The 25,449-nt window shown below is 38.0% G+C and overlaps 1 protein-coding gene across 1 annotated transcript in view; it reads right to left on the bottom strand.

The window, feature by feature from the left end:
* Window positions 1–2,092: 2,092 nt before the first annotated feature.
* LOC139734214 (uncharacterized) overlaps window positions 2,093–25,449 on the bottom strand; it is a 33,529-nt gene continuing 10,172 nt past the window's right edge. Inside the window, exons 3-8 of the mRNA XM_071645017.1 lie at window positions 22,539–22,606; window positions 13,589–13,651; window positions 12,618–12,748; window positions 5,618–5,664; window positions 3,727–3,800; window positions 2,093–2,784 (exon numbers count right to left, since the gene is read on the bottom strand). Of these exons, the coding sequence (XP_071501118.1) occupies window positions 2,179–2,784; window positions 3,727–3,800; window positions 5,618–5,664; window positions 12,618–12,748; window positions 13,589–13,651; window positions 22,539–22,606 (989 nt within the window). The 3' untranslated portion in view covers window positions 2,093–2,178. The remainder of the gene's footprint in view (window positions 2,785–3,726; window positions 3,801–5,617; window positions 5,665–12,617; window positions 12,749–13,588; window positions 13,652–22,538; window positions 22,607–25,449) is intronic.

The raw sequence follows: 25,449 nt of genomic DNA on the forward strand, positions 1-25,449 counted from the left end.
GCATTTTGAAAAGTAGAAAATTGACACAAATCAGCTTTTTAAAATGAAAGCAGAAAAAAAGGAAGGTGGTAAAAATTAATTTAAAGAAAAAAAAAAATCAAACAAGCATCAAGGACAATTAAACCATGAGTGTGTGTGAGCCAGTCTTTCAATTTCTGAAGTACCATATGAAAGTCTAAACAAGCAGCCACCACATGCATGTGACTGCACGTTTGGTAAGCACACCACTCCTGTATTTTATCATTGATGAATAGCAAATAATTTAACTCCTTTGGTATTTCAAATAATTTTCTCAATTTGCTTTGTGGTAGACTTTGTGTCCTCAACCCTTCATAATAAATCTTAGATTTTTCAAGACAAGGAAAGTGCACTTTCATGCAAATCCACAAACAAAGATATTTCCAATTATCGCTGTAATTGTTTACATATCTTTTTTTTTTTGTGGGGGCAGGGGATTATAATTGAAATTTGCCAAATTTCAAGCACAGACAGAATGATAATTACTACGCAGGTGTGATGTCATAATTTTGTGACAATACACCGTAGGAGCTTTATTTATATACCTGCCCTAGTTAGCCTGCCCATCTCAGTCCACCTATCCATTTTCTACTGGTCATATTTTTTCGATACAAAATATGGTATAAATACATATATATATGGGCCGTGACGTGAGAAAAGGGCCCTTAGCACCGCTGCGCGCAAACGCCAGGAAACGGCGCGGAAGTTTAACCCTAACTAGGCCGGGCTATTTAGGTAGATGATAGAGCCGGGGGGGGGGGGGGGCCTCCCAGGCCCCCCCTCCAGATCTCCGCCGTCGACCGCGCGATCGCGACGAAAATTGGCACACACATTGCCTATGATGTAATCTAAAGTGCCATGAAGTTAATTTTTTTTTAAAATTATCATTTAACACTAAATTATGCTAATTTATGCATAATGATGCATGAAATCAGACAATTTGGTATAAATAACTAAATAAAGCTCAAAACAGGCACATTTTTTGTGTAAATATTCTTTTTAGTGTCCTTAGCAAATGTAAGAGAAAAAAATTGCACAATCAGAAAAAAAAAAAAAGTATTTTATTGTTTTTTGAATTTATGTATTTCTCTGTTTTTTCGACTTTATGTTTTCCATTGTTTTTTCGATGAAATTTGTCCACGACATTGTTACGAACAAGAAAATGTGTTATTTATTGATTTTAATCAATAAAACCCTAAAATAATCATGCTTTTATGAAATTTGCCTGTAAACACAGTTTGCATTGAAATTGTACACGAATTCACGTTTTTGAGCAATTTTTGGTCTGACATGCACGTGCATATTTATGCGCAACTTCGGAACCGCGCGCCCGGGCGTCGCAAATTTGGTGTCAAAAGATGCGGGAGACTCAAAAGAAAAAAGTCATTTAAATGTCGCGGCGATAGCTTCTCGCGATAGCGATACATCGCGCGAAACGTCGAGGGGGGGGGCCTCGGAGGCCCCCCCCCCGGCCTAGTTAGGGTTAACAAAGCAATACGCACAAAAAGATCAACTAGCTAACTACGCGGAAATGCATAGACGCATCAAAATGTGACAGGATTTGGACAAAACATGCTGTTTTGAATGTCGTAATTGGGGTGTTTAGGAGTGGAATTTCAGACAAAGGTTTGCATATCCAAATACGTAAGAGTTTCTTCTACAATATGGAGGTGAAAACTCATTTTCGGTATATAATGCCCTAAGGGCCCTTTTCTCACGTCACGGCCCATATATATATATATATATATATATATATATATATATATATATATCATATTTTGTGTTTGCTCTTATCTTCAGAGAGCATTTGCTTACTGCAGTCATGACAAAAGAAACATAATCATCAACATAGCATAATGTCTCATCCGAGGCTTGAGTTTAAATAAATTTCTATGTACAGAATAATGGAAGAGAGACAGAGGGGGGAAAATACAAAATTCTGTCTCTATTCTATGGATTCTCTACACCACTGCATTGTCCAATACTGGTGGGCTAAAAACTGAGCCACCATCAATATGTACATATCTGAATGATATGACAATACTTGTAAGAACCAAACAGTAGTCTGGAACTAGGGTAAGAGTCACCCTTCTGATATTTTCAGTGTCACAAGAGACTCATCCTCGACCAGGATGGAAGGATGTCAACTTCATTGCTTTGTCACAAGTCGGTCACCATGTATCCACCCAGAGAATTATCCTCTATGGTCTCAGGTTGCCTCGTAGGGTTGCCATAGTGACTGCTTCCATTGGTGGATCGTCCTGACGATAAACTAGACCTGCTGCCGTAGCGGTAAGAAGCATGGTCAGCGGTCGGGGAGGACCGTTTGGCCTTGAGAGGATCATGCGGGGAGTAGGGAGGGGGATCTGAGGGGGGAGGGGAGGACCGGTAGGTGGGCTGCCCACCACCAAAGGGCGGGGCTGGGGTGTACTGAGGCGGTTCCGGAGGTAGCGATGCTGATTTCACAGAGGGGTCGTACGTGGCCCGGCCGGAGAATGAAGCTTCTCTGCCGTGGTGTGGGGAGCCAGACTGCGGCGAGATGGGTGGGCTGGCAACGGGATAGGTGGTGCTGGGGGATATCTGAGGCGAGTAGGTGGCGGCGTCTTCTTCAGACAGGGGGCCAGATCCTGTGAAGGGGAGGCTAGAGTTGGACGCCACTCTTGAGCTGGGGGCAATTCTGGCTATGTGACAGTTGTAGCAGAGGAGCTTGTCACCAAGAGGGTAGCAACGGCGGCTGTCATCGTCAGACAGCTGCAAATTACAGTCCTGTTAAAAGAGAAAAGAGCATGGCACATGTATATCATCGGGGCGCCGTCGTCTAAATTTTGTACCATATATGCATCTGGGAAATGATATCAAATAATGCTGTTTTGTTATGTTAAAGGTCCTGTTTACCTTTGGAAGCAGTGATTTAAAAAATGTTCAAGATATCACATTTGATGCATATGTGTAGGTCTGTTGTATCACAAAACGTCCTACCATATAACATTTTCGCAATAAAGCCTAAATTATAAGGAGATATCAGTGGTTTTTTTTCAATAAACCGTAACTGTAGAAGGTTTAGTCTGGAAACATTTTTATTATAACTATTGTTCACATTTTGTGTATTTAACATCACTTAACACGGATTATACGGATTCAAATATACAGTGGTTGTTTCTATCCCTAACTCACATTTTAGAACTATTTTAAAGCACTAATGCTGGGCTTTTGTTTCATCTGCAAATGGTAAATCATGCCTTTAAGACCCTTGTCTGCAGAACAGGTTTTTTTTTTTCCTCTGAATGTCTGCATGGCAAGAATCAAAAGTTCTCTATCATTGATGCAGTGGACAAGATAATGTAGAAGCAATAAGCACTAAATATATGAGTATCATTAAAATGTACAAACAGAAGACAGTCATACACTTAATAAGTTCTGTAAAACATCATTTCTTATTTCTTGATTTTTCTCTTCACAAAAAAAAAAAAGTCATAGCCATGCTATACATATTACAAAGGCATATGTTTTTAGATCACAAACTGATAAATATCAGTCATCCTTATCCTGGCGTTCCCCTTTTAACAAAATCACCTTCCTTCCAGGAAGCTGATCAAGAAATGAGACTGGCTCTCTAAAGGTACGGGGGCCTTGAACAGTGAAGAAGGCAAGGGAGGGAGGCCCCTAACTCTGGCACAACGCAGAGCAGCACCCCTACAAGGTACTTACTATACAACGGTAGCATTCAACATGGAAGTCTTTGTCCATTGAAACCACTCTCACGGTTTCCATTGTGCCCTGTGGGTGAGAGAGAGATGGAGAGAATAGATAGAGAGACATAAAGAATTAGAGGGAGAGAGAGAGAGAGAGAGACATTGAATGAGTGCCAATGTACAATATGGACCACTTTTATCGGTAGGGAAGGAATCATACAAAAGGAAGGGGGCTAGAAGGTACAGAGGTTGAGGTGCTGAATAGGGGTGGGAGGGGTGAAGGGCTGTACTGGGAGAGGCGTTGTTTTGGTGTTGGCCTGACAGATAGGGGGGGTGACTGGAGTGGGTTTGTAGAGATGTGCTGAGAGTGCCTTACTGTGGCACTGAATGTACCTTTAAATATTGTGTGTATGTGTGTATGTGTGTGTGTGGGTGTCTGTCTCTGTCTGTCTGTCTGTGATGCTGTGTCGGTGCACACAGAGACAAATATACACTGCTAAAATGAGACTGAAGAACACTGACTGCATGAGGAGAAGAAGAAAATAAAAATATATTGTATGGGTGGAGAACACGAGAAGGCTATGAGCATAATGGCGTGAAAGTTGTGTAGGGCAATGAGGAAGTCACAGCCGTAAAATGTAGGATGGCATTGGCTGATAAAGGACTGTGGAAGCATGGCAACATGTGACACCCATCACAAAAATTAAACAAAAATGGTATTGGTGGTGAAGGGGAAAAATATATTCAGGCCCTACACAGGTCAGTCTGTTAAGCATCAATTAAGTTTTTTATTGTACATAACAAATGCACATTTGAAATATAATGACGTCCAAGAGGAGTCAACCAAGGAGTGCCAAAATATCAAATCTAAAAATGGGAGTAAAAATATTGTTGGTTAGTTGAAACTGGAATACCTTTTGCCAAATCATCAAGAATGATATACATATAGTCACAATAAACCCAAATGCTGATCATCTCTTTATTACATTCTCTGCAAGAGCCCACTGCACAGACATATGAATTTTTAGTAGAGTTGGCACATTTTTCTTGTGGGTGAACTGGTATTGCATAGAGGGAAAGTGATTAATGCCAATTGGGAGAAATTTGACACACCGATGGAAATTGACTACAGAGCACTTAATTGCCACCTGCTGCTGTTTTTGACATTCAAACCACTCCACTACACTCTATTTCCCCTCTTCCCCTCAGTTAGCACTAAAAAAAACAACACAATAACATGTGATACAGGGCTCTAAACTTCAACGGAAGGAGACCCGTGGATAGCGGTACGAGAACCCGATCACGTACGCATGTGGGAGTCTCGTATTTCCATTTAATTATGGCTGGTATTCGTAAGTACCAATTGTCATCCTTTGAAATACAAAAAATGAAGTCACTCAAAATACAACAGGGGAATGTTCCCTCTATCCTCAGTCTAAGTAGCCACACACATACACACATACACACACACACACACACACACACACACACAAACTTGTTGTTAAAATGCTACCATTCAGAAAAAGAGAGCATATACAAAACATTTCATGACATCAGGAATGTGGCTTACGTGACAGTAGTATGGTACGTGTAGAGGCAACTTTTAACATTGTTCATAGTTGAGGCAGGTGGTCTGGGCGAAATGCATGCATTTTGGTCTGCAAACTCTTTTACAAACTCAACACTTCTAAATATGAAGATGAATATCTTTATGACAGATCTATGCCCAACACCAGCAATGTCTAAGAACTCGCTTTCTACGTTTTGAAAAAATTTGGTTATTTGATTTTTTTTCAAAGCTGTAGAAGAAAAAAAAATAGGCGAGAAATAGAATCACGAAGAAAGAAGATGTAGTATGAATCTGCTGAAGAATTTGAGTCATAGCACCATGATGAGAAAGATTCTTACCGGTGTTATTGGCTCATTACAGGCAGCACACTTTGGAGCGTAAGTCCTGGAGCAGCAGATACAGACAGGAAAAGAAGAACAAAAAAAGAAGGCAATTTGCTTGAAAATGCTATTTGAAAATACAGTAAGAAGAAAGAGAAAAAAAAAATGTGTATTTCAAATGCAGCAAACTAAAACTAGTATTCATGCAGGAAGCAAAAAATGAACAAATTGCTTGTTGAGATCATACTAACATACTTCCAAACATTGGAAAGCAACACTGGGAATCACATAAAAAAAAAAAGAAGAAGAATTTTATAAGAGTCTGCAGCTTTGATTTCACAATGTTGGAAAAACTTGATTTCACAATGTTAAGAAAACATCATATTAAATGTCAAAATGCTCCCAAAACATGAATTTTTTTTCAACAAAAAGCATGATAATGATATCCCACACAATTAACACAAAAAGATGATTTCTGTGGATTTGTGTTTTATGTATATTATCATCAGCAAATTTGGGCATTCTTTCCTCTTTCTTTAAAAAAAAAAATCAACACTGTCACCTTAAGCCATGGTATTCTCGTGGGAAGTTACACAGGAATTTGTACAGAATCAACAAAATGAAACAATCTGGTCAATTTCACTCTTAGTACTTAAATTGTAACCCTAATTATCGATGACTTCGGATAAAAAGCTTTAGGTATTCTCAAGAATTCGACATCTGCTTGCATGATAAAGCCATACACTGACACATGTGCAACATAATGCCTGCTGTACACTGTACCTGTTTGAGAAAGAAATGTGTCCATGTACCTTTTCAATAATAAATGGATTTCCATCAATATACAAAATGTACCACTCTCTTACAGCTACATGTACCATTGCAAATCACGGTGTATGAAAACTTGCAAATGCTGTGACATAGAGGACAGGCAATGGGAGGGTTGACTGCCGTGTTGCCAGAAATGCAGTAATGAGGTGTCTGTGAGTCAAAACTAACCGAAAATGCCACCACAACAAAAATGCAGAGAAAAAGCCTTCAAAATTGTTGATGATTGTGCAACGGATAAAGAAGGTACCAGAAGATGCATTGTTCTGAAAAAAAAAAAAGAATCAGGGTATAAACCGCTACCAGGGTTGAGTGAGCAAACTATGAAATGTTGATGACAAGACTGCAAGAATGCTACCTTTGGCAAATGTATCTCTTCTGCTGATCACTTTCAAAATGAACAAGAAAGTAAGCACAATGTACATGTATCTATAAAGCCCAGATAAAAGAAGAATTACAAAGAATGATTGATATAAGCACATGAACACACTCTTACACACCTACAAGCACACACACACACACACACACACACACACACACACACACACACACACACACATAGATACACATGTGTACATTGAAACTCTCCTTCATTAGCATACTTCATGTAGGCTGGATTTATTTCAATCAATCTATTCGGTCAGAAAATCTCACATATTGTTGTTGGTGAGACTTCCTATTCTCGAAAGATATAAATGAAATCTATCTTACTGCCATGAGATATGAATGAAGAGACAACTTTCTTTAACCAGCCTAGGCAGTCTGGATATGTCTTACTGCAACCTGAGGCTGGTTTCTTTTCACAACCCGAGGTAGTCTAGATTTCTTATAACACAGAGAGGAGGTACAACTCTGCATACATGTAGCTTTTCAATGCAATCTTGACAAGACAATGACTTCTGAAAAAGATATAGTGTTACATTGGAAGAGAGAAACTAGCATATAAATAGCAATATTAAACAATCTTTGCACAAGACTTATAGAATGGCACTTGGGTATTCTTGAAAGTACCCATCTGTAAAGAAGAAATCACTATTTTTAAGTGCACAAACCAAACCATACATTGCTGGACAAGTTGACAAAGGTTTCAGTAAATGGTGTCTGTAAAGACAGCAATACTGAAGCAAAGAGGGCTACAACTGAAAAACGTAAATCACACATTATGAAGAACATGAAAATATATATATGAGGATGAAAACAAAAATTTGGTCCATCTAAAGGCTCATGCAGTTTGCAAGTAATCGCACAGCTACATAAACTGCACAAATAACATTCCAGCACAGCTTTAACACACACTTGGGTGTCATTACAGTAAAAAAAAAAAAAAAAAAAAAAAAAAAAAGGGGGGGGGGGGTTGATGAGACAGCCAGACGGGGGCGCTTTCAGTTCTGACTCCTTCCTGTTCACTTCAGTCACTCCCATCCCCACCCCCCCAAAAAAAAAACCCTTAAAAAAACAAGAAAATCAGAGAAAAACAAACAGAAACAAAAACAAAAACAGACTATAAAGCTTGCCAATCCAGATATTCTCTTTTCATACTATATTTTTGGCAAGGTTTTATATCTAGACTAATCTGTACACTTCCCACTCTGCATCCAATTTAAGTCTGTGGATTCACAAACAATTCATCAATCATAGAAAAAAAAAATGGGTGAACAGCTGTGCTTAATAACATCTGTGAACAGTCCAGTATAAACAAATGCAGCACTTCAATATCATTTAGGTTGAATCACACTGCGTAGAAATATATAATATCCTGAATTTCACAAATGACTGCTTTCTGCAAAATAAATCTTCCCATTTGATTAAATACCATAGCTATGCAATCAGCCTATTTACCTTTTTTTTAAATGAGTGTGTGTGATCTTAAAGTGGGCACTTTGGGCAATTGCTAGTGTCAAAATTTTACGGAGTTCAACTCTAATTTATTGTCTTCACTACAGCTTCACAACATTAAACTCATTCATGTACACATGTATCTTGTAGTGACTGAAGCGTTAGATGAAGTATGTCAGTATTTTGTTACATTAAACCCAGCTCAACAACTTTGCTTGCTCCCATGCCAAAAGAAATAACTAGTGGCGAGTAAAAGGGTCATCTCAACTTGCCCCAAGCGACAAGATTTTCTTCTTCTTTTTTTTTTGTGTGTCATTTTTAGGCAGTCCACAATCCTAGTAGGCCGATCATTGCAAAGCGTGTTTGTTTTCAGGGCTCTGGTGAATATTCAGTATGTTTTAATATGCAAGGCACACAAGTATGAAAAGATTACAATAATACTTTACCTTACATACCAAACTAAGAAACATATCAATCATTGATTGTTTGTTAGTTTGTTTCTGCTTTTTTGTTTGTTTTTTTTTGCAATTGTTATTAAACCCTGTACTACAGAATATAATGCTAACATCGAATTGGACTCTACTAAACTTTCTGTACAGGTACTTGCCAATCTTATACATATTACTTGCCCAGAAAATAGTATACCGGCCATATAACCCAAGACAAGCTTGATGAGCCACAACACTAAGGTGTCCAAATAACATAAAAGGTGTATTTAATGATATCATGAAAAGTATATTAAAGCTGCTGTAAGGCAATGGATGTCTTGATCCTGTGAGGTCATAAACATCTTAAAAAACAATTACAGAGACTCCAACCCCAAGCACCTTCTGATCTGGAGATTCTCCCGCCTGAAACCCCTAGCAAACGGGAGATCGATCATGATCCAACTTCGATGTGCGCAAGGCGTCCATCATGAGCACAAAGACGAAGTTCCTCGGCGGCTGGAGTCCCGCTCTAGGGTTTTATGTGCTCTCTCGTGTCATCTCATGCTTATTTTTCAACGTACGATGACACTCAGTAAGAAATCATTTCAAGCGGGAGACACAGAGCCAGGGCGGGAGAAATTAAATCTCAAGCAGGAGAACGGGAGATTTTGTAAAAATGGGCTTTCGGCGGGAGATCTCCTGTCGAAAGCGGGAGAGTTGGAGTCTCTACAATTACTGTTATGTTCAACACTTCAATATTGTTAGTAGCTTCTTTAACAATGCATACATGGTACATGTACTTTAGATCACATGTCTGGACTGGATTTCCCCCTTTGCCAATGCAGCCAGCTGGCCGACAGCAAAAACCTGATCATGTACTGTGCACCCATACCATAATATCCATATACATGTATACAACAGCCACCATGGACTCACACAAGCATAAAAACATTGTGATGAATAATACAGGAATTTGTATAAATCTACTATGTTAAACCACCATGGAATGCTGAATTTTTGGATGAGCAGGTTTCTCTCAGGAAGTGCCACAAAACCACAAACAAATACCAAATCCAACACCCAACATCATGCAGTCTATGTAAAGTGTCAACAAGAGAAAAAAAAGGAAAAAAAAAACAACAACAAGAGGCTTGGTGTACAACCCACAATGGCATTCATTAACAGATATAACAAAGGTAAAACAACTGACTACAAATTTAAATAATGCCTCCGGCACACTTCAGGCGGAGGCATAAAAAACTGGTGATACTTTGGCCCCCTAAAAGGCAATTCTTTGCCATGTTCAAGTTCGGTTTGATAAACGGGGTACTACAACCTCATGAAGAACATTGGAGGTTTCATCAACATTTGGATCTAATTATCAGAAAATTATAAGATTGTAAAGCTTTCACATATTTTCCCACATAAACATTACAAAAAAGACTGGAGGAGGTGATGATGTCATCAACTTAGAAACTTGCCTGACTTGTACGTAAGAATTCTGCAACTTTTCTTCTCTGACATGAAATCAGTCATGATAAATTGTATAATTCCCATCAAATCCTAGTTCTTTTTCAATAGCAAGTACTACTTTTATGAGGAAAAGAACCATAGTTGCTTAATTGTGACAGTTGCTGAAATAATTGTCACTGACCACGCTATAATACAATTGCATTAAAATGACTCTATATCATCATCTTTATTTTTCAAATTTGTTTCACCTCATTTTATCAGACTATCTCCCAAGGTGCATGTACCTTTCTGATACAATCATAGCAATTTCAGAACACTGCTGATGAGAGAAGAGATTTTCATGCAATGCTGATGAATCCGCAAATAAAAACAAAGCTCCACAGTTCAGCGGCAAGACACACATTTCCAGCGGGATGAATTACGTGCGGCAAGAAAAAGTGTGAGGAAGGAAACCACGCATATGGAACAGGATGGAATGAGTGTATGGTTGCTTGCTCTGCTCATCAAACAACATTCATTCATCTCGATAAAGTAGATCAAGAGAGCAACAGTAGGTGTTCAATAGCCAGTGAGCTGGAAAAGAGGCGCATTTGTGGGAGTAACACAAACGAATGCGGAAGACCTTCCATATGGATGGAAACAGCAAGAACCCAACATGGTGTACGTGGCATGCACACATTTACCTTTGCATTCTTCAAACATGACGGGCACAAAGAGGAAAACAAAAAATTGTATTTACGTTTTCCCAAACTCGAGGTAATTCCACCATATCAGTACACCGTTTTGCAAAGATGTTTACTCAAAGTCTACCAAGCATGAAATCCGTAACAAAAATCCGATCATGATGATTTCCCTCCTTTTTGCTGATTCTGCTTCTTTTAGATAGTCGAATGTCATATGTATGTATATATATATATATATATATATATATATATATATATATATCCCTAGTTGGCACCTTAGGGAGACATATTGGGGGGAAGTGTCTTCATTAGGGAGACAACTGGTCATTAAGGAGACAATTTTCGTGTCTCCATTGCGTAAATTGCCATTGAACATGTATTTTAAAATTTGCATATAAAACAAATGGAAATGTTTTCCAAATGACCCATCTAGGAGTATATATATATATATATATATATATATATATACATACATATATATATATAATATACACACATATATATATTTACATATGAATACACATGAATAATACATACACACCGTATACTTCTACTAGGATTACTACTATATGTTCGCTGAGTGTAACATGATTATTTACTTCCAGCGAGGAGGTATGTTCTCTCATACCTCCTTGCTTCCACTCCCTTTATCAATCCATACACTGCACCTGTCTGATATAAAATTCAAACCTGATATTACACCTACAAGAGCTTGTGCACAAATGGCAACAGAATTTGATTCCCTCTGCACCAATTTGAATGAAAATTTAAATGGGCTTGCCTATAATTCACATTATCTACTCTCAATATTCACTCTCAAGACCCCCTTCTTATTTCCCTACAGTACATGCGGTGATATGTGCAGATACAATGAAAGTCCATAATACACATACACTGCATTCTGCTTTTCACAGATTGGAGGGAAAAATATGATCCAAATTGTACAGCAAATGATCACAAATTCATGCACATGTTTTCTACACAAATGACATACTGCAACTGTATGCTGTTATTTTTGCGTACAGATATTTTCACGAATGAGGAGTCCGCGGACATTTTCGCGACATGTTGTGTTTGCGAATTGACACAGAGGCCGTCATAAGTGCATTATTACCTGAGCGCATGGTGACATTTACGCATGTTGTTAAATTCGCGGTCCAACTGTGATTCGCGAAATTCGCAAGAATAACAGCTTACATAGTATTCTACTCTGTCTCAAGAAACATTCAGAGTGATGAGCACCCTTTATATGCTAGGTCTATGACCTCTAAAAACTGGCACAAAATCACACAAACACACAATGGCACCAACTGGCATTAAATGGCACCAAATACATGTACTTCACACAGCTACACCTTTGATTGATGTTACCACATAGCTTTGTCATCTCCACAAGAAATGTTTCTGACAATCCATTAATTACATAAAATCTATTTTTGAGTCATCAGTCTCTGAAACTGTCAGATCTTTCATCAGATTTACTGAGCAGACTCAACTGAACAGTCTTAATAATAATAATGATAATAATAATAATAATAATAATAATAATAATAATAATAATAATAACAATTATAATGATAATAATAACTAATATTATCTAATGTTTGACTTATCAACCACGAGTTTCCACCTGCTACGAAACATGCATATCAGCAGCACCACATCTCACTTCAACCCTTCCATGATCACTCTACAAAAGGCTATTGCTTATGGTACACGGCACTTTGCCTGTGGCAAGGAAGGGGTTAACACACATGCTGCACCCTTACTTGTGGTAATCCTTGACACAGTAGATCTTCTGATCCACATCGATGGTGAAGGGCACTCCATCCAGACACTGGTTGCACACAACGCATCGGAAGCAGCCCGGGTGGTAGGACTTTCCCATGGCTTGCAGGATCTAGAAAGATATAAGTAAGGCATAGATACAGACTACAGCAAATCATGTTGATCCCTGGTATAATACAGACTACAACTTTTTGACATTTTTATTCATGGCAAATCTAAACAAGATCCGTGGTTTAGACTACAGCACCTCATAATTTGATCCAAAATTTAGATACAGATTAAAGCATCTACATTGATCCAAGATTTAGATACAGACTACAGAATATCATAAATTGATCCATGATGTACAAAGATAAACAGTGTACTATCATTTGATTCATGGTGTACATACAGACCACAGCACTTTACAATTTGATCCATGGTTTAAATCAGACGCCAGTACAGTATCTCATCATTTGATTCATGGTTTACATAGACTACAGCACCTCAAAATTTGATCCAAAATTTAGATACACAGTAAAGCATCTACGGTGATCCATGGTTTAGATAGAGTACAGAATATCATAAATTGATCCACATGATGTACAAAGATAAACAGTGTATTATCATTTGATTCATGGTGTACATAACAGACTACAGCACTTCACAATTTGATCCATGGTTTAAATATAAACCCCAGTACAGTACCAGGTACCTCATCATTTGATTCATGGATCAGATATAGACTACAGCACTTCATAATTTGATCCATGGTTTAGATACAGACTGCATGCAGCACCTCATAACCACTGGACAGCACATCATAGTGTTAACACCGTGCATTTTATGGATAAATTTTAATCACTTTTAGACTATATTTTTTGGTTGCCATCCTGCAAGTAAAAAAAAGATATGTTCCTCAGTGCTGTATCCTTAGTATCAAATTAGTGAAAAGCTGGCTAAAGCTGCTCACCGTGTCCATAATGAGGTGACCACAAACGGCACACTTTTCAGCTGTCTGCTGGAAGCCAGAGTACTGAAATGAAGGAAGGGACAAATGAAAAAACACACAGAACACATATTAATTTATACTGACTTTCAAGAAGAAAATACAGCACTGATGTAATAAAAAAGCAGCAAACATATGCACCCTATTATTGGTGCATTACAATTTACATATAATGAGAAGTAATGATCATGAACCAGTAATTTCGTTAAGAAAGCACAACTGATATCTTTCTTCACGAGTCATCCCAACAACTATCACTTCAAATCACAAAATCATTTTTTTTTTCCAATTCATGCTACTTTCTCCAGAAGTGAGGAAGGCAAAGTCAAAATGCAGAATAACATTCTGGCCTGAATAAGGGTTCACAAATCTTAATACTGTTGTAGATATTTCTTGTTGGGGTTTTGTGCTATGAATTCACACCTCTTTCAGGGTGTGTTGATGATCAATTTGCGAAGGCAGAATCAACGTTTTGAAACGCTGACTCAAAATGCTGAATCAAAACACTGTTCACAGGAGCACTGTTCATGCTCACTTTCTTCGACCTTGGAAAGAGCATTTGCGATATCTTCGCTGATCTCAGCAGAGGCAGGTCAAATCGTGGTGCACGCTTTTTTGGAAGTTCTGGCCTAAGTGTGTGTATTGTTCATGTGCAGTAGCATGTCTAATATAATTTTGATTGCTTTACTAATACACACGTACATAAATTGTAGACAATGATAGGAAATACGAGTATTCATTTCATCGACGAATTGTTGACAAAATCGGAATGTATGATGTAGTGAGTTCTTCATGCATTAATATGTCTGTCACCATGTACAGTAAAGTAATGTACAAACAGGGAGCTCGAGGGATCAGCACCTGTAAATTGTGTTGCACAGCACAGTAATCGAAAGGTCGGCTGGCCTGGCACGCGCATTTTCAAGTGTTAACCAGAAAGGCGATGGAGATGACATCATTTAAACGCGTATGTGATGTGAGTTGCGTTTATACTTCCCCGTCAAACGTGATTAGTCACAAACGCCGATCGTAAACGCACTTATTTGTGCGTTTTGAAACGACGTTTTGAAACGGCGTTTATATCAACATGAGCAAGGACGCAACCGCGTTTTGAACTAAACGCGTATCAAAACGCTGATTCTGGCCCGAAAAAGGGAAGCATAAACACGGCCTTAGAATGCACTCATCTTGACTTGTGGTATTCACAGATCTGAAGAGAGATACTATCAGAATACATTGTAAGTTCTACACACTTCTGAAAAGTTTGCTGTTGTTAAAATAACGAAACCAGCTTCCTGTTTACGTCAGATCACAAATGCATTCTACCCCTAAATACAAACTCAGAATTCAAGTAAGGAAGATTGGTACCATCTGGAAAAAAAAAAGATAATAACCTTTGGTCGACAAAGGTTGCAGAAATATGTTTGGCTGGCCACAGACGCAAGAACTGGGATTTACAATAATTCAATAGATCCTGTATGCTACTGGTTGCTGGATTGCAGGAAATTAACTCTTGAAGAATTCTCTGGATTTGCCGGTACAAAGTGCAAAATATCTTATTTTCCCCCTCCTACGACAACAAGGAATAAGTCAAAGGTCATATTGGGCCAATTTCACAAGAGCAATACATTTTTGTATGCCTCACATATAATCTTTGAACCTGGCAATAAATCACAACTCTTCAAATTCAGTCTGACAACAACCAGACGTAAAGGGAAGTATTTGCGGACTGCTTGGGTCACAGTCTCACATACACTGTATGCAGTCACAGAAACCCACCCACCCACACACACACACACATACACACACACACACACACACACACACACACACACACACACATGTAAATTGTATCCAAAGGCACTTGGCAAGAACACATTGCTTTCAATCTGATAAATTCACTTCTCCATCAACAGTGAACCCAAATTTCCAATGGTACAATATGCGAAAATAGAAGGAAAGAGAGATAGATAGATAGAGAGATAAGAGAGAAAGGGGGATAGAAAGATATGAAGGTTCTGCTCCTGTATATTTTTGAGTACAGTAACATTTCATTTAAAATAAGAATATTAACCCGTTCAGGATGGGCAGATTTTGCTACAATACGCATTTCCCATAGACGTTTGCCCGAATATACCCAGGACTCGTCTTCAACAGGTTAAGATATTACAGTACCACAATAACTGTAATGTAACACCAAAAGACATGATGAAACCTCCTTCCTGTTACAATGCAGCACCCTATCGCAATTAAACATGCAAGATAGGTTGGAGGAAGTATAGAGGAGAAGGGTACAAGCACAAAAAAATTCCCAAAAGTGAAGCAAACACAAATACATTCATTTTTTAAAATTTCTTTTCATAAAGTATGGTGTGCATTGTAGTACAGGCTTTTCCACCATTTCATCTTGTGCTTAAATTTGATGAGAAATATTCACAATATTGTTGTTAGTAACTCTAACCATCATCTTCTACATGAAAAAAAAAAAATCTGACATAGACCCTACCATGAGTACGGTATACACAAAACAATTTTATCAAGCTCTGAGTTTTTAAATCTAAAATTGTAAATTACGATATTTGTAGGTCTATAATGTCTCTAAAAAATAATGCACATTATCTGGTGGGCCTATGTGGTCAAATACTGTAATAACAAATATACACACACACATGCATATACAGCCAGGCATACATACAAAACTAAATAAACAAAGTATATGAATCAATATCTACAATTTATTGAATATCAATTAATACATACTGTTAAAGAGGATCCCATCTGATAAATCTTCAACCAGCATCATTTACAATTATTAAATTCTCATGGTAAAGACATTTTTAAAATGCTCAAACTTACTGTTTTTGAAAAATTTACTGTCTTGACTTTACAATTATGGTATATACCGCATTAAAACAAATGCAAAACTCTCTGTCAACAGGCCCAAGTAGACTGTAAATAGCCAAAGGTTCAAGTACCTTGACATGTGAACTGTATGTATAGTAATAGTATGCCTTCAAGGAAGAAAGCAAACACAACTCTATGAGCAGTTACAAAAAAAAATACAGTACGGTGGTAATTGTAATAAAAATGTTAATACTTTTACAACAGAGAGGCATAAATGCACTTGCACAAAAGCATACAATGTACAATATGCACTCACGACACACATACACGATTGCCTGAGAGCATGTTTCCTATACACAACTACAATGTATTCCAACATGTACAATTGTGCGTGTGCTGTACATCATCTTGTGCTAATGATTACCAAATTCTTGCCATATACAGGCAATAGTTTTCTCATCCAGTAAATATAAATTCACAGTTTACTCCAGGCAGCATGCGTAGCTGTCCATTCCTAGATCCTTGCCTACAAAAAATATATGTTTATATTTCTCATGTCTCCTGCCGCATTAAACATTTCAACATCAATGTTGGGTCTTGAAGGTGACCATGCTTTAAAAGGTACATGCCTCTGCCTAAACTACACTGTAGGCATACCAAGAAGGTGCTTCATTAGGCCATACTATGTAGTTTCCAACCCCAGGGTGCTACTAACCTATGCACTTGCCCACTGGCCCAGGGCCCCTAGAACTCACTGTTGGGCAAATTAAACTGAATGGTGTGGTCCCCTCACCATAATTCCTATTTGGGCAAGTAAAATTTAATTTTGTAATTCCAAAAATCTCTCTTGGTTTTATAGTGTGTGTGTGTGTGTGTGTGTGTAAATATATGTGCATGCTTTTTTTGGAATGCTGCAATCAACTGATTTATATTCAAATACATAATTATTATACCAATTTCTTTCTGCACATTGTGAACCCTCATGGACCAAGGTCAGGTACAGTTGTAATTTACAAGTCTTGTATTCTATTTAAAGATTATACTTGTACAATGTGCACAAAGTTGTAAAACATCCCTCTTTCTGAACGACCTGCTATCTTGTTTGCTCTCCAAAGAGTAAGCATCTTGCTAACTTTGCTCTCCATGATAAAAACCCACACAGTCGACCTCTCACTGTAATCAGCCCTGGAAACGCAACATTCCAATGTATCTTTGTTTTCCACGCTACTGCTGGGAAAATATGAGGAAGAGGGCTTGCCTAAGACTCTTTTTCCTTTCCTTTTTGTAGCCTATTGGTGACAATAACTAGTCTTTTATGCTCCCCTGTACCTTGGGAGAGTACAGAGTAAACACATATAATCACTGGTCAAACAGGGCCGTATATTGGGCGATGAGTGCAAAGAAATGAAACAATGGGTTCTGAAGAACCGGTACCAGTACAGTATATGCTACACCCTGAAAACACAGGTCTAGTCTTTAATGGTACACACAAACCACAGACCTCATGAGATACTGTACGAGCTGAAATTTTCGCGTACAGATATTTTCGCGAATTGCTACTTGGAGGACATTTTCGCGTGTTGTTAATTTCACGGTTGCGAGGGTCTAACTGAACTTAGTTATTCGCGCATTATTTTCACGTGTTGTTATTTTCGCGGTTCAAAGGCGATTCTCGAAATTCGCGAAAATAAAACCACCGCAAAAATTTCAGCTCGTACAGTATATGTAGTAAGGTGTTTGAAGTTTTTTTTTCTGTGTCTGTACATTCTGGCAATGGTTCTTGATTTTTGTTCTCCATTACTGTGACTAGTGTTATGAGATCATGACTTTGATTAGAACGGGAGATTCAGACAATTATGAAGTTAATTCAAGCACACTTATTCCAGAGAGGTAGCAAGTAACAATCCCCCCCCCCCCAAAAAAAAAAAAAAAAAGAAAGAAAGAAAGATAAAATACAGTTGCACAAAACAGAAGCCTTTCATGCAATGGGAACAGCTACATCTTTGAAACTTGGTAAAGATATCCTTTCACACGTTGGAATATATAGACTTTGGAATAAACAACCTGCAACTGCCAACTTTTGAAATCAGACAAATCTAAGACCACTTGTTCAAATTTACAAACATGATCACACAATGATTTTTTTTTAGCTTTTTCATTTTTTTTGGGTTCTACAGTATCTACTTGTGTAATCATGCCGCACTGTTGTCGAGTACGGTACCTATGTGAGGTGACTTTAAAACTGAAATAAATCACTGATATTACCGTTGTGCTTTTTCATTTTTTTTTTTTGTTCCACAGTATCTACTCGTGTAATCATGCCGCACTGTTGTCGAGTACGGTACCTATGTGAGGTGACTTTAAAACTGAAATAAATCATTGATATTACCGTTGTTATCATCATCATTGTAATTACTATTACCATTACTATAATTCACCGGTCTATTTATCTATCTATCTACTCATTTATTCATTTCAATATAATACTGACAGGATAGCAAGATCAACAAGAGAATGCGGTGTCATACCAAGGCTATGGTAATGTCATTTACAATCTACTGTATAGCAGATGCCTTGATGGTATATGAAGACTTTTGTCATGCGCCTTGTGCATACTCTTACTTTACACTAAACAGAGGAATACCATACGGGCCTATGTCTACACTAATTCCTTTGTCAGTAAACATACCAAATACTGTTATACGTCTAATATTTCATGAAGCTTTTATTTTCATGAATCTTGCAAGTCAGTCAATTAAAGACACCCGAAATAATGACTCTGATCCCGATATGAATGTGACGCACACGAATATTTCTCCGTTCAATACATAGTCCATGATCGCGAATCTAACCACTCGTAAAATCGTCAGGAAATCACTATTCGCAAAAATTTAGATACAGTATACAGTAATCAGGGCTCCACACTAACTTTTATTTTTGGTGGCCCAAAGGCAAACATCCGACCTTTTTTGGTGGCCCGATCAGGCCACCAAATTTTTTATTACTGTAATTTTGGTGGCCCGACGTGCATTTTTGGTGGCCCCAGGCCACCGTTAGTGTCGAGCCCTGCAGTAATCATACATATTACACGTAGTACATTGTATGTTTTGACGTGTTTTGAGGGAGTAAAATTTGTAGTCCAATATGTGACAATTCTGGTAGTGTTGTCTAAAGTCATCTCGCTATCAAAAAAGTATGAATTTCCTTATACATGCTATGAACTGTCTATATGCCATGCAAGTCAGCAATTTTGCCATAAATAGGCTACTGTATTATAGCTTTTTCCAATCCCTTTTAATAGTCCATTGTAACTCTACCAATACATGCTCGTCCATCATTTCTGTATAACTAATGGTACTACAGATTTGTACAGTGCATCTGAGATTATACTCCAAATATATGTGTGCATAAAATCCTTCATGCCATCTCAGCAAATTATTGTTCTCAAACGAGGCATGACTTTAATATATCCCAGAGACAGTTTCATGGGTCCTGTCACACCTACTCACACACTCAACGATCCAAGCAATCCTCAATTTTCCAAACTTTTGTTTCCCATGTGTGCATGCCATATATTGGGACTGCGTGGCAAATAATGATGGATTTTGCATATTCTGAAAAAGACACTATCTCCTCTTTTCTCTTTCTCTCTCTTTTTTTTTTAAACAGTTGTTATTAACCAATTGAAGACTAGTCCCGAGTATAATCCGGCAGGTGTCTATGGGAAATGTATGTTATGAGATCACAGCAACCAGCCCGTCCTCAACGGGTTAAAGAAAGGGAGAGAGAGAGCCAGTTCATCCCTCAGCATGATCTGTACTCACCAGCTAAATGCTATTACCACTCTCTTATGAAAGAGAAGCACTCCACTCTTGTAATTAATCCCCTACCCTGCCACTACCCCCTCCCCCCCCCCCCCCCCCAAGGTAATATAAGGAATATGAGAAACTAACAAAGAGATGCATGCAGAACAGGTTTCCTCTAATTTCACATTTCTTCATTCTTGAATAAGGCATTTTATCTGAAACAGATTTGATGTTATGTTTGCGTCATTTAAGATGCTTTTGATAGGTATAAGATTTATTGATACAATGTAATAAAGCATGTATAAACAATGTCATCCTTCAGGTAGACGTTAAAGGTAGGGGATACCTTTTACAGAACTCCCAAAATGCAGCAAAACATTAAATATGAACCTCAGGGGACTTGTTTAGGCCACTGCTTAGAAATTTCTAAGTCAGCAGTTATCTACAATTTGAATAATGCACAAAACTCAACTACTCAGTAGTTCTGTGTGTCAGCCACACTTAAGAATTTTTGTTGCAGTCCTCTGTATTTTTTTTAATCTATAAACACAAATCTAAAAGTATAAGAGCTGATGTAATAACATATAGAGTGTGTGGCAAGAATGTATATAGAAATGTTTGTAAGTTTTGATGAACTTTATTCACAAAATATACATGATGGACACACATGCAGTGCATGGGTCTGCAAAGGTAGCCTAGTAATGTACTGGAATTTACGGTGAGCCCCGAAAAGAATTCAATTCAAAATCTAACGGTCAATAAAAATGTACTAAATGATACCTTCCACTTTCAATACTTTATGGGAGTTTCTAAAATGATACTCTCTTCAGCATACCACTGTGTTTATACAACTCTTCATTTAAGGCATGCAAATGGGATTCCCTACCTTTAACGTTCTGATTAAGAGGACTTTAATATGCTCACTCCACTGATCAGATGTGATCTGATCCTGATCATAATCTGACACATGAATTAATGTTCTATGTTGGCCTCTGTCTGTTGTTTCAAATGCTACTGTGATTCAGTATACACATAGTGAATGGTCATGAGTGCGATGGTACATATTTTTAAAGATTTTGCGCTAACTGGAAGACAGAGGCGCTCCATTCAATAAGGTGACGCTAAGCTGAAAAACGCGCCTTACCTTTCAGTGAGTGCGAAGTCTGTTTTCTTGCACGAGTAAAGACCATACACTTTTCATTCTATACAAAGGCTGTGGTCCGCACTGATACTCAAATTTAGTCCAGAAACAGCAATCATTTTTTCATGAAAGGCGATTAAAAATCACAGCACAGTACATGTGCAACACAGTACATGTGCAGATCATACAAGGTGATGATTCCATCACCTCATACACAATGCATCATGTAAGTCTCACAATGACCCGCACACAAGTCTACATTTCCTACTTGCCATAAGAAAACCCCTAAAAGCTTGAAACAGTTAGATCAAATTATTACCTCCGCCAAGGGAGGAGGTTATGTTTTCGTTACCGTTGGTTTGTTAGTTTGTCCGTGTGCAAAATAACTCAAAAAGTAGTTAACGGATTGGGATGAAACTTGCAGGAAAGGTTGAGAATGACAAAAGTACCACACGATTAACTTTTGGTAGTGATCCGAGAATTTTGGGGGAATTTATGAAGGATTTTTGACATTTTGGCAGGTAGGGTCAATGAACTTGGGAGTTCAGGCTGTGCGTATTTGAGGTTTGCCTGCGCGCACTAAAGTGCGTGCTCTAGTTTCTGCTGGGGTGAGGCGCGCCGTGCAGCTGAGTGTTTATGACGTAACAAAGGCTTCTATATTGGGAAATCTGGCAACTTTCAGCACACAATGCAGTACGTATGGGTGGAAATCACTGATATGTCTACGGAAGAACAAGATCAGTGGTGAAAATGATTTGCATGCTTGGCGGAGGTCTGCGCTCTCAGAGTGCTTTTCTAGTTGTGACATTGTAATAACATCATGGTATTATCTTTCAGGGAGATTGTTGTGTGTGTGTTATATTTGGTCCAAAAAAAAAAAAGATTTTACAAAGCTTTGTTTGCAAGCTGATAAGAGTTGTAAAGGTATGAAGCTGTGATTGATATGTTTCATAGAACACATAAGGGTAAGTTCAAATTAAATAACTTCATGATTTTACATCTGACATATACATCTGACTAGATGAAACTACTACCATTAACTTATACTTTCATCTTACATTATTAGTTATTAAAATCAACATGGACTGGAATTGCACTTCAAAGTGCATCTATGGAAACTTACCAAATAGTCTTCCTCGCAGTAAACTTTCCCGTGAACATTGTAAAATGCCTTCCCGCGTAACGTCCGACCTGAGGAGATAAAGCATGTTCAATGCCATCACAAGGTATAGTACATCTTACATTCCCATAACTTGATTGTACATCATATTACAAATAATATCAACAACATGATTACGTAGAACATATATTGCAAACAACATACAAATATTTGTGTTGTTGTTGTTGTTGTAGTTTTGTGTTGGGTGGCATTTCCCATTCTCCTCTAGAATATTTACGCTAAACACTGCTCTGTCTATTGTCTTTTCTTCTTTTTTCCTTTTCACTCAGTCAGATCTAGCTTTTGTCTATGCACTCTTAGAACTAAATATTGTTTCTTCATCTGTGAATACAGTGGCAACATTGAGATTGTTAATGTGCATGCCACTGAGCAATCATTTTTTTCTGCGCAGCTGTTGTATCCACAAAACACAGTAATACGAGAAGTGCTATTTGCCCATGAGAACAAGTAATTAGTCACGATTCAAAGCTGTTTACACCTGACCAAAAATGCACAGCTGAGACCTCCACTATTAATCTTGAGCTCCAAAGAGTAAAAAAAAAAAAAAAAAACCCACCCAGCAAACTAACTGAAGAATTCCACTATCTATTTAAAGACTCCTTGAGAGCATGCTCTTTTCTCTGTCTATTCTGGTGTCTCTTGTATACTAATAGGCACAACAAATGCAAGTTACAATCAAAGCCATAGACTGAAAGTACTATGTATCTGTATGTGGCCTTGAGAAGAAACTAAGGTACATTCCAACAGACAAGAGAAAATGTAGTCTCCCCATTTCACAACTCGTGCATATTTCCAATTTGAAACTTAGGGGTGGAGTATCGATTATTATTCACTCGTTAGTACTGATATCATAAATCAAACCACATCTCACGGCCAGGAGAAACGGAGCTTCGGGGTGAATATTTACAGCCCGAGTTTGTCCTCTTAAAGGTTTTGTTTTTTTTTCGTTTGTCCTTGTAATGCATCGTTCCTACATGTATGTTTTTTGTTGTCTTTATAAGTTTGTGCTTCGGGGGGGGGGGGGGGGTTCCAGTCATCAACATTAGCTGCTTTTCATCAACATGCAAAGTTTCCTTTTATTGTGGCATAACAGGAGAATAAAACCCAAATATATAGGCATATCACATGGAATGAATGAATGCAGCAACATTTGAAATAGTACAGAATGTAGAACACATCAGTGACAGTTTGAGGAAAATCAGACAATCACTTCAAAGGTTTAAAGTTTTTGTGCTACCATGCTGGATGAAAAGACAACATTTTGTGACATCTCGTTTGGACAACAGTATCAAGAAATATAAAGAAAATTCACAGGCCTCGAATTTCACCAGTTTTAGGGGCAGGCAATTTTTGGTTTTTGGGGCACTCTCTCCCAATATTTTTTTTTAAGGGCAGCAAGGCAAGTCAGAGGGGCACCAAGGTAAAACGCAAAAATGTGAAAGGGCACTGAGGCAAACCCCCCCCCCCCAAAAAAAAAAAAAAAAAAATGAAATGGCTTCCAAACTTTCGCATTAGTGAACATTATTTCCAATCATTCATTGCTGTACTTTACATGGTAAGGGCTCACCTCAGTTTGAGTTTAATTAGTGTAGACCAAATTTGATTACGTCTTTCAAGAAAGAAAGAAATATGATTAAAATTGTCCATTTAGAGAAGAGAGAAATACCATATTCATTCACAGGTACATGTCCAGTACTAAATTCAACATGATATTCACTATTCTAGCATGCAATGAAAGGGCAATTGCCTCTTTCAGAAAACAAGGGAATGATATTACCCTTACATGTCAGTAACAAGTCAAAGTGTGTACTTTTCATAAAAACTTCAAAAAACTAAAAAATTCTGTGGAATCATTTTCCATACGCGACATCACAAATAATACATGTATTAGTCTCCTAGTTCATGAGCAAACTATGACTCAAGAACATGCTATGGAAAATAACACTGACATTGATAATGATGATATGATATTGGAATTAAAAACAGTTATACACTGTCAGAAATTTGGCAAACCTTTATTGAGCTTTTATGCACCCAAGCATACTTCCTTCAAGCTGTGTGTGAATTGCACGTAGCGAGAATTCATTGAAATCACTTCAATGTCATACTCATTGCTATGGAAAAATCATCTCCATGGCCAGCTTCCCAGTTGGGTTGAGACCCATTCTGGTGGAAAGGTACCATGTAAATTTTTCATTCCCTTGTGGGATGATGGACTGCACATTGCTTGCATTCCGCCCTGCCAGCCGGCGCAGAGGGGATAGCTCATTTTCGGCTCAGGACTGTCGGTCCAGTGGCAGTGGAATTCATATTGCTGGGGAACAAATGGACTAATTGCTATACATCTGGAATGGGCATCCCCCACGCCTGTTAGACATCCTCCCTGACATTTAATGCTCAAGTTCTGGAATGGCGATCCCTGATTACTATTTTTAGCTCCACTGAAGACCCCGGGGATAGAGACGAGACATAGGAAGGTTTTCAGACAAGAGAGAAATTTGTTGTGTCTAGTTGCATTTCTGATCATATTTAGACACTCATGGATGACGATTGGTCTCTTCGCTGCTGCCAACTGCTATCGACAGTTCATGTAGTAGCAGAGTCACAAATTTCAAGACCTGTCAATTTGATATGTAACTTTCATTATATTTACATACAAGAGTGCATTTTAATATCTATAGACATCCTAGGGCAGAAGTATCATTAAAAAAAGAAAAAGAAGAAGAAAAAAAGCTTGGTTCCAGCTCATAATGATTTTTAAAAAAGTGCAAGGGAATTTGTCACACCTTGGTGTTTTTAAAAGCAAGTACATGTATCAGGAAAATTGAGAGTGGAAATACTCTTAGTGTATAAT

The sequence above is a fragment of the Diadema antillarum genome, unplaced genomic scaffold (assembly GCF_040938485.1).
Source record: "Diadema antillarum isolate AM-2024a unplaced genomic scaffold, OU_Dant_1.0 seq00000513_RagTag, whole genome shotgun sequence".
Lineage (NCBI taxonomy): Eukaryota > Metazoa > Echinodermata > Echinoidea > Diadematoida > Diadematidae > Diadema > Diadema antillarum.